At 38.6% G+C, this 10,300-nt stretch overlaps 1 protein-coding gene across 1 annotated transcript; it reads right to left on the bottom strand.

The window, feature by feature from the left end:
• Positions 1 to 2,468: 2,468 nt before the first annotated feature.
• LOC128378760 (glutaryl-CoA dehydrogenase, mitochondrial-like) lies at positions 2,469 to 9,351 on the bottom strand. Its single transcript, XM_053338346.1, has 12 exons — positions 9,206 to 9,351; positions 7,916 to 8,031; positions 7,407 to 7,439; positions 7,150 to 7,290; positions 6,585 to 6,647; positions 6,062 to 6,232; positions 5,698 to 5,827; positions 4,639 to 4,855; positions 4,353 to 4,456; positions 4,065 to 4,190; positions 3,084 to 3,244; positions 2,469 to 2,821 (listed from the first exon to the last, which is right to left on the bottom strand). Exons 2-12 carry the CDS (start codon positions 8,016 to 8,018, stop codon positions 2,748 to 2,750), a joined length of 1,323 nt encoding a protein of 440 aa, XP_053194321.1. The 5' UTR covers positions 8,019 to 8,031; positions 9,206 to 9,351; the 3' UTR covers positions 2,469 to 2,747.
• Between the last annotated feature and the right edge of the window lie 949 nt (positions 9,352 to 10,300).

Below are 10,300 nucleotides of genomic sequence, written 5' to 3'. Positions count from 1 at the left end.
AATCTTGGTCCATTTGAGCTTGTTTCAGCTCACATCAGTCTTCCTTTTGCCTTCGGGTCAACCTGCAGTGTATATATTGTGAGATGTTTTTTTCTAAAGAGTCTCTTTACATTTGCCACTTTCTCTTAAAGCTGTGACTGTGGTGGTAGATTTACAGCTAAGCCACACTAATTCCATTTGTGAATGATAGATTGAACTGGACTCCAATGGAAGTTCATTTACTTGGAAATGTTCTTGTAGCCATACAAACTTTTGCTTTTCAATCTACTTTCCAGAGCTGAAGATTGTCCCACAAGTTGGACTATCTGGATACGGCTCTATTTTTTACTACAGCCAATGAAACCCATTGATGACACACAGGTGATGTCCATTCAGCTAATGATGTAACTCCTAAAATCACAGGCTACACTAGACAGGATTCAGGTGTGTAACATTAAACGGGGTGAATACTCCAACACTTCCATAAGAATTGGATGTCTTTAGTCAAAATTGAGCTCTGGGACACTTCACAGTTCACAGTCTAAATCTCCTAATTCAGTTGTTTTCTCCACTTGTGTGCTTGTATCAGGATATTGAGGCTTTACATCTATATTCTGTGACTGAGAATACCTGAGCTTCTTCTTTTCACTATTTCTGATGCACTTGCATTGTAATACTAAACCACACTCACACAGGCTTGACCCAGACACTGCGACAAAGTCACTGAAGCCGACAGAACGTACTGTAAATAGCATAGACTGTTGCTGACCCAACACTGTATCTCCTACAGCAAATCAGAGTGAGCTGATATAAATGCAACAAATTGTAATCCTATGCTCCATATTGAAATCCATCTTTTTTTTTTCAAATTTAATCCTCTGCGATCTAACTATACACTCTAATAAACAGCAGGTGTGTATAAGCCTACTATACATGAGTAGAAAAAGTTTTCTCCATGGCTTTAAAAAGTTGAATCCTTTTATTTGAGTGTATTTCCTGTTTAGCATTGAGGCCAGAAGGCTGTGGTGTTTCTTCCTCCAGATGCTATGAACCCACCCATGACTCAGTGTCCCAGCAGAGAATACTTTGACACAGGTGCAGAGTTATGTAATATCAAAATAATACACAGTCATTTGCCATCTGCTCCGTGCATTTGTTAGATTAAGCTTGTTGTGCTCTGCTGATTCTGACCAAGTAGTATCATTTTACATTCTTGTGTACTCTGGGCTGCAGGATTCAAGCAGGAAGTGTTTTCTACTAACAGGGCCCACTCTCTATTTTTCTTGGCTATAGCAAAATGATTACGTAGAGTATTAGATATGTTTCTTTGATGATGGTAAACTGCTGTCTTCTTGTTGCCCTTATAGGGATTTCCAGCAATGATTAGAGATTAAATCAAATAATTGATACTGCTAAATCTTCGTCTACAATCATTCTGACGTTGAGTTTATTTCTCCCGCTTATCATGTTTTGTTTTCATCTCATATAACAAAAAATGCCTCGTCAGTCATACCGGCTTTTCTGCTATTTTTAGTCTAGATTTCATAGCTATCTTCTCTGTTGAACTCATGACAAAGGCACGAGCGAATATGATGACAGGGTTCAAATTGCAATTGAGTGAGAGGAGGATTAGCGGGTGAAATCCTCAGCCAACCACAACATGACGGGAGCTGACAAAAGAATGGTATTTAGATAAGGGAGAAGAAAAAGCAGGAATGGATAAAGGTAGGATGAAATATTTGAAATCTTATACAGATCACAATTAAACAACCAAGGTAATTCCACAGCACGTCTAATCCAACCTCATTTGAATCCTTACAGCAGCGGTGCAGGTAACAGCTGTGTTTGTGGTGATGTGTGAGACTTCAATGACGACTGATTTCTCTTTAAATTTGATCAGGAAACAACCATAGTAAAAAAACAACTTGGGATAAATTGAGTTATGCTGTGATTTTAATCCACAACTAGCATTCTGACATTTTTACAAAGCATCAATCAGTGCCACAAGTTCATGATTACACCTTTAAGCCATTGTTAAACAGAATAAAGCTTCATATTTATGAAGGATGTAAAAACAGCTCCTTACTTACACTTCATTCCACCTGAAGACATTTGGAATACTTTAAACTTATTTATCAAAGTCTTTGACTTCTGGTAAACCATGCAAACTTATGACATCATCATGATAGAGTCAGTACAGTGCTAGATGTTATCCCCATGTGACACCTGACAAACATAACTCAGAGGGGTCAGATAAGTACACAACTCAAAACAGCGACATCTGCATAACTGGATCCAATTTTAAATAACAACGCTTCACAGGCAATTCCAAACAAGTAGTGTTCATTAATACTTTGTTGTTTTTACATTTACAGTATTACTGTAGATCTGGATTATCTTCGTATACAGTGACACATCTGGAGCAGCAATTCTGAATCTTGACCAACTGTTGCTTCACTTCAGAAAAATAACCATTTAATAAATCTGACTTTGTCTATACATCCGGGAGTACTGAAAACCTGCTACGGTGTTGTGTGATTGAGAGTAGAAAAATAGCCCTCTTTAAAATTTAAAAAACTACACCTGGATTAATTAATTACAATCCACAAGTTTCTTTCAAAATAAAGCACTCGGAGAAAAACAAACATTCCAACGTCATTCAGATGACAGTTCGTAGTGATCATCTGAAAACTGCCGAGTTGACATGCGAGTTACATTTTTTTTTTGACTCCTGTTGGTCGGGAGCTGCGGTACATGAAGGGTTGGATCTATTTGCCCACAGTGAAGGATTGCAACCCAGTGATGGCTCTGCCCAGGATCAGGGCGTGGATATCATGAGTACCTGGAGGATGACACAACAGCAAAAACAGAATCAACAGGTGCAATTGGTGTATATGTGTGTGTGTGTGTGTGTGTGTGTGGGTGGAACACAGATGGCTGCTGCTGTTGTTGTTGTGAGAGATTAACAACCACTCTCGCAAAAATATGCAGCAGTTGTGCAATTTAGTTAAAAATGAACTTTAAATGAGTATCTGTGTAACTACAATGCACTCAAACACACTGGTATATATTAAGAACTCCCTCCTCCTCCTCTTCCTCCTCACCTTCGTATGTGTTGACAGCTTCCAGGTTCATGACGTGGCGGATGATGTGGTATTCGTCTGCGATGCCGTTTCCTCCCAGCATGTCTCTGGCCTGCCTGGCGATGTCCAGAGCTTTACCGCAGCTGTTCCTCTTCAGCATGGATATCATTTCTGGGGCCGCTCTGTTCACATAAGTGTGAATTATTAACACGTTCATGTCTCCATCTGAATTCACTGTCATAACTTTGGCCCACTGACATTTCATCTATCGCCTTTAATATATGACCAGATACCTGCAAGACTAATTTTGTGTAGTATTAATTAGCAAATGTTAATCATGAAAAATCTCATCTGATATTTGTTCTGGCTGGATCTTCTTTGAATGTACAACTAGACCTGTCACGATAACTACTTTTGTTGGACGATATATTGTCTCAGAAATAATCGCGATAATCAATTTTATTGTTATTTGAAGATCATTTTATATCACTTATATAATGATAATATAATAGCTTAATAATGCAAAGGAGGTGGGATTGGAGAGTGGGTGCTACACAGACTGCCTCTTAGTTGCTAATATGAAGTGTGGCACTATTGAGGTAAAAAAAGATCAAGATCATGTCCACGTATCATATAATAAGTCCATATATAGACATGATGATGTTGATAATTACGTTATTGTACAATAAGTCGATAATGAAATTATTGTGACAGGCCTATGCACAAGATTTATGACACTTACTTCTCTAAAGTTGAGTCCAATCACGCAACTAAAACCAATCTTTTGGTTACACAACTCAGAACCAGATGCCTTTTTGACCACACAGAAGGAGGTCAGAGTGAAGTCAGCTTCAGAACAGTGACTCAGGACTTTAACATAACTGATACACAGGCTTGGACCCATACAGAAGTGTTAATAACATGTCAAACCCATAGACTGTATATAAGAAAGGTCAAACCCCATCTAAATGCACTTCAGTTAGAGGGTAAAGTTGTCTTTACTTTTTCTCATCGATAAGTCTCCCCAGCTGCAGACAGGACTGTAAGCCGATGGTGATATCTGTCAGCATGTCCGCCATTTTCTTCTGCATCAGCTGATTTCTTGCCAGTGGAACACCAAACTGGATTCTGTGTTTTTTTAAGAGAACACAGACCAACACAAATAAATAATTAAATACATGCTGTGACATAAAAACATCCTATGCCTGTGCAAAGAGATTCAAATCTCATACTGAACATAGAAATGATACATGTGACATTAAAGAAACGCTCCTATGTGTGATATCTGACCTGTCGAGTGTGTACTGACGAGCCGCATGGAAACAGAACTCTGCAGCACCCAGAGCGCCCCAAGCAATGCCGTAACGAGCATTGTTCAAGCAGCCAAACGGACCCTGGAAGCAAAGAAGGCAAAGAGTCCAATGAGCAATTTCTACTGTGTCTAAAGCAGAATTTTAAGTGTTCACACAAAGCTAAATACCTAAAAGAAACTGTACTATACCAAAATAATTTAACAAAGACTACAATGATGTCTGACTACTATGTTCCAGAATGTTCATGGTTTCGCTTCACTCACCCCCAGGCCCGAGACATTAGGCAACAGGTTCTCCTCAGGAACCTCCACCTCGTCCATGAGGATCATACCGGTGGCGGACGCTCTCAAGGAGAACTTTCCCTCGATTTTTGGAGTAGAGAGGCCCTTCATGCCACGCTCCAAGATGAAGCCGCGGACCTTCCCGTCCTCACATTTGGCCCAGACTACAGCGATGTCTGCCTCTGGGGAGTTGGTGATCCTGGAGTTGGAAGATTTAAACTGTGACTGTGCAGTACAGTGTGATGGTGGGTACTTATCTTCTGTTCATATGTGAATGAAATATCAATATATAGACTTGTAGTGTACATGATTCAGTTATTTTTATTTGGAAAACACAAAAAAAATACTTTAAAAAACACAATTATTATAAATATTATTATTATAAAGTATTTAAAAAAACAATAAAAAATTTACAATGGGTGCATCTTTGACCCTAGAAAAAAAGCAACATCTGTGTGAGTTTCATAGTGTTTTAACTGTGAAGAGCTCCACCTTGTGGACATTTAGTAACATTGACTACTGTGGCCGCAAAAAAAACCAAAACTTTATGTTGGAAATGAAAATGTTTCACATAAATTCTGAAACAATACATTAAATGAAACTAATGTCAATAAAAGAAAGAATCAGTCCATAGAGAACTACCTGATATTAACATCAGATTATTGGTTTATGCAAACATGTCATTATTATTATCATTATTATTATTATTAATTTATATCATCATTGTTATTTAAGTAATTACAGCCATGCTGGCACATGATTCAGCTATTATAGAGTATAATAAAAGTGTGCTTTCAAGTATAAGTTCTCAACTATCCTCTAAATACACAACTGAAAAAAATAAGTTTTATGTTGCTTCCTTCAATTAGAGAACATTTAGATGCTGAGTCTGAGATTGAGAGCTATTGATGTAATGCAGTAAGTAAATTCCCAACCGGCAATGACAATTAATTCTCCTGAAATGATCTTGAGAGAATACAATGACATTTGATTGAGATACTGTTTATCATCTTTATTATCATAGAAATATCTGCTACTCACCAGGTCTTTGAGCCAGTGAGAGAGTAGGTGCGGCTGGATGGGTTGTATTTGGCTCTGGTTTCCATGCCGCCGGGGTCGCTGCCATGGTTTGGCTCTGTCAAGCCGAAGCAGCCCAGGATCTCTCCACGAGCTGGGGGGGGCAACAGAGGAGGGTGATTACAGTCTATGAATAACTCACTGAAAAAGAAACCAAGAGCTCTGTCTCTTTATTATCGGGTTTTTAGGGTTAAAACAGCCCCCTATATTGTACATTTATTCTTCATTTCCAGATTATTATAGAATGGTCAATAAAAGAAAGTAAATTTGTTGACCTCAGCTCACAAAAACTGTTAATAGATAACATATTGTTGCCGTTCCCTCTTACCCAGTTTGGGGAGGTACTTCTCTTTCTGCTCCTTTGTGCCGTACGCGTTAATGGGATGCATGACCAGTGATGACTGCACACTCATGACTGAGCGATAGCCGCTGTCCACTCTTTCTACTTCTCTAGCAATCAAACCATAGGCCACGTAACTAGTCCCAGCACAGCCATAACCTGTCAAATCAAACACAACAAGATATATAACTGTCAGTGTTATTACATGAACAGTATGTAAAGCATTAAATTCATTTAAGTTAATAAAGTCAAATTCATGGATTTGTCATAGGCACACTTTAGAGATTTTTCAAAAACAAACAACAAACAACACACACACACCACAGGTCCAGTGTACAGATGAACAAAGTCCATACCAAATAACATTTGGCTCTCTTACAAAAGATGTTGAAACTTTATAGCTCACAATAAACACAGCTCTGTGGTTTGTTCTGTATAGGTCGACAAAATGAGATTTATGGGTTCATACTGTGTGTGTGTGTGTATGTATTCCACTGAAACACACACATACCTTTAATGGTTGGGCCCAGGACACCCAGCTCCCCCATCTCTGACACAATTTCTCTGTGGAACACTGAAAGAAAAAATGACATATGTGGTTAGAGCTGCGACTAAAAATTATTTTCACCCACAATTCAACTGCAGATTACATTTTTAAAAATATATTTATTCATTATTTAGCCTATAAAATAGTCAGAAAATGACATCTTTAAATGTCTTGTTTTGTCTGACCCCAAATCCAAAACCCAAATATATTCAGCTTCCTATCACATATAACAAAGAGAAGCAGCAAATAATAACATTTGAGAAGCTGAAAACAGGGAGAATTTGCTATTTTTGCTGTATTTAAAAAACAACAAAGATTAACAGAGTATTAAAATAGTCTATTATTTGCAGATGTTCTCGATGGATTAATCAAATGATTGCTTCAGATCCACATGAGGTTAAGTTACAACAAACTGACACACTGACACATTACTGCAATCATGCATAGAATGAGCACTTGGAAACATAAGTAAAATGAAAAATCAAGTCATAAATTAGGGGCTCTAGCTTGTGAATGTAGGAAAACAAACCTTCATTTCTGTTTGCCATGATGATGCGAGGCATGAGTTTCTCTTGGCAGTAGGTTCTGAAGGAGTCTCTGATCATGATCTCCTCCTCCGTCAGCAGGCCCTCCAGGTTCAGGGCGTCCCGCCAGTCGAACTGGACCTTAGCTGTCAAATATTTAGAACCACAGTTAAAAATATATTTCGGTGAGAGCTTCAGTTTCAAAATATCTTCTCGTACTCTGATTTCATAATAATAATAATAATAATCTGTCGACACCTACGTGCTTTGGCCTTCTGCTCGGTCTTCTCTGCATCTGTGGAGAGACAGAAAAGAAAAATTATTAATATTATGCTGAAAGATACAAATCTGTACTCTTTTTGAAATAAAAATACACACTTCTTTGTTATTGATATGAAAGTGTCAAATATAGCTTCATTCTTCTCCCTGTGAATGTCAAGTGTCTTCAAGTCAAAAACTGAGAAATGACAATGAAGAAAGAGATGATGAACTTCAAACTCGGCCATTTGCATTTAGATGTAGTCCAATCAGTGAAGTCTCTTTTCCATTTAAACCCAGCAATTACAACAGATCACAGAGTTGCAGCTTCATACAAGACTTCAGCAGAATATACTTCTCACATCTTCAGCACATGGACGGCTATCTTATCACAGCACGCACCAATGCCACTGATTATACTGAAATGCTGGGAGCTGCAGCTGAATGCTCCCATCTTCAAGACCATCTTGATGAAAATATTATCTGTGACTAGCACGCAGTCGTAGTACTCACCCCTTCTGGCAGGCGCTGCAGTTCCCTGCGCTCTGCAGACTGATATCATGGCACATCTCTGAGGATTGACCATGAGACGGCACGCAGCTGTTCTCAATGCCATGATGGAGATTAGTCTGTAAAACAAAAACAGGAAAACATTTGACAAATTGACATCAGGTAAAATTGATGTGAAAATGGTTAATGGATCAGTGTATGGTTCTGTGACTCTGTGATTGTATCTTCTCCTAATCCCTCTTTAAAAATCTCTGAAAATGCAAATATATTCCAATTTAGAAGTCTAATGCTGGATGCAGGATGTTAAATATTTAACTAGGATTGGCTCCCAAAGTACAGATGGGTGACAAATTAAAGGAAAAACCAACATAAATATCTTTGGATGAATAGCTTCAGTGCTCCTTGGTATTGATTCTACAGTCTGAACTCTACTGGAGGGATGAACATTATTCATCCAAAGATATTCCCTCATTTGGTGTTTTTATGATGATGCTGGTGATGGTGGTAGAGAGCGCTGTCTAACACGTTGGCCCAAAGTCTCCCAAAGCTATTCAGTTGGGTTGAGATGTAGTGACTGTGAAGGCTACAGCATATGATTCATATCAATTTCATACTCATCCAAACATTCAATGACCCCTTGTGTCCTATGAATGGGGGCATTGTCATCCTGGAAGAGACCACCCCCATCAGGATAGAAATATTTCATCACTCAGAACAGATTTGTATTGATTTGCAGTGACAGAGCCACCAGATCCCCTCACTGTAGGGGTCAAGTATTCAGACTGTACCGGTTTTTCCATTAATTTGTCGCCAGTCTATAGTAGTGATGTCACAAATCACGTACAATCACATCAGATGATCAGCTGAATGTGAAAACATTAATCTAGTGTCAAACTCTGCACAGTGAAGCTCAAACATCCAACTTGAGTAACAGATTTTTGAGCGGAAGAGGACTTTAAACTCTACCTGACTATTTAACCTATGATCGAAAGCATGTCACTATTATCTGCCGTAGCTGTCAGACATTACAGTGTGTTGTTATTCATTTCTGTATCATACTTTACACATGAATACCTAACCAAGCAACCTGTCACTGTGTCAGACAGTAAGGTATGTAGCCAGGCTAGGCTAGGCTACCTCAGCTAACCTGTGTGGCCTTAAATAACACCTAACAGCTAACAGCGCTAGCTCACTATAGCTAGTTGATAACAACAGATAATATCCAAACGACCATAGCGACATGTGTTGTGTGTATAAAAACCACGGCGACAACTGTGTATAAAGAGTACTTACCTGTCCTTGTCCTGGCTCTGTCTGACTCCTGTTGACGCTACAGCGACTCTGAACGTCAAAACACAACTGACGTCATCACGTTAAGCACTCCCAAGCGGCGTGCGGCGTCATGATTGACTGAGCCATGTGCCAGTTGATAAACAGTGGTCAACTCTTCATGTACAAAATCAAACCTTTAGTCTATATTGAGGCAATACATGTAAAATATGTGATTAAGTGAGGTCTTTGTTTGTGTCCACCCATCATCACTGAACATGGCTGCCTTTAGAGGATACTCCAACTATTGCCAACCCAAACCAAACATTCTGATTGGCTCATTAGCAGGGGCGTGAGTCATGGAGGCATGGCTATATTCATGTTTCATTTCCCAGAATAAAGACAACCGTTTTTTTCAGGGAAGGATGATAGTTGCTGCCAACAGCTTCACAATAGCCTTCAGACCATAGACTGAATATAAGAAAGCTTCAGACACAGTAGACACATTTTTGTAGTTCAGTAGTTCTCATACCAGTGCTCCTGTCAGCTGGATGATGTGCCCTCCAAATTATGTCAATTTATCATTAACAGAGCCATCCAAGATTTTATATAGAGTTGTTGCTGACAATATTGCTTGCAGGAGACTAATAAGTATTTCACAGTATTGACTTTTTTTTTTTTTTTTTTTTTTGAAAAAAGGCAATATGGCATATAGTACCAGCAGGGTGCAGCATTCAATAAAGTACAATTCAGTTGTGGTTTTATTGTTGGAAGAATAATATCAGTTTTACTGCAGCCAGTTGTACCAGTGTGTTTTCTGAAAATGCTTTTATAAGTTATAAAAAGGATATTAAATTTAAAAAATGGAAATAAGGGTGAGGCCATTAAAAAAAAGAGAACTGGAGATTTGTTCGAATTAGTGGTGGAAAGAAACATTTGCTACAGTTCTACACAGCAGAATTCAATTGTATTTCCATTTTGTGCGACTTCTTTATTAGATTTCAGAGGGAAGAACTGCACTGTTCTGTCTCAAAGCTCAGTTAGGCTACTGTTCAATTTGCAGATTAAGATTCTGAAAAAATATTTGCCGGGGGCTGAGTGATTCTGTCGGAGTGTAAA

The sequence above is a fragment of the Scomber japonicus genome, chromosome 18 (genome assembly GCF_027409825.1).
Source record: "Scomber japonicus isolate fScoJap1 chromosome 18, fScoJap1.pri, whole genome shotgun sequence".
Classification (NCBI taxonomy): domain Eukaryota; kingdom Metazoa; phylum Chordata; class Actinopteri; order Scombriformes; family Scombridae; genus Scomber; species Scomber japonicus.
The sequence above is the reverse complement of the archived record's forward strand: the minus strand, read 5'-3'. Positions and strand labels throughout refer to the sequence as shown.

Excerpts from the sequence above, each read along its gene's own strand:
- LOC128378760 (XM_053338346.1), bottom strand. The coding sequence starts at position 8,018 with ATGGCATTGAGAACAGCTGCGTGCCGTCTCATGGTCAATCCTCAGAGA. Across the intron at positions 7,440-7,915 it reads TGCAGCGCCTGCCAGAAGGG|ATGCAGAGAAGACCGAGCAG; the intron begins GTGAGTACTACG and ends GTCTCTCCACAG. Across the intron at positions 6,233-6,584 it reads CCTGGGCCCAACCATTAAAG|GTTATGGCTGTGCTGGGACT; the intron begins GTATGTGTGTGT and ends TTGATTTGACAG.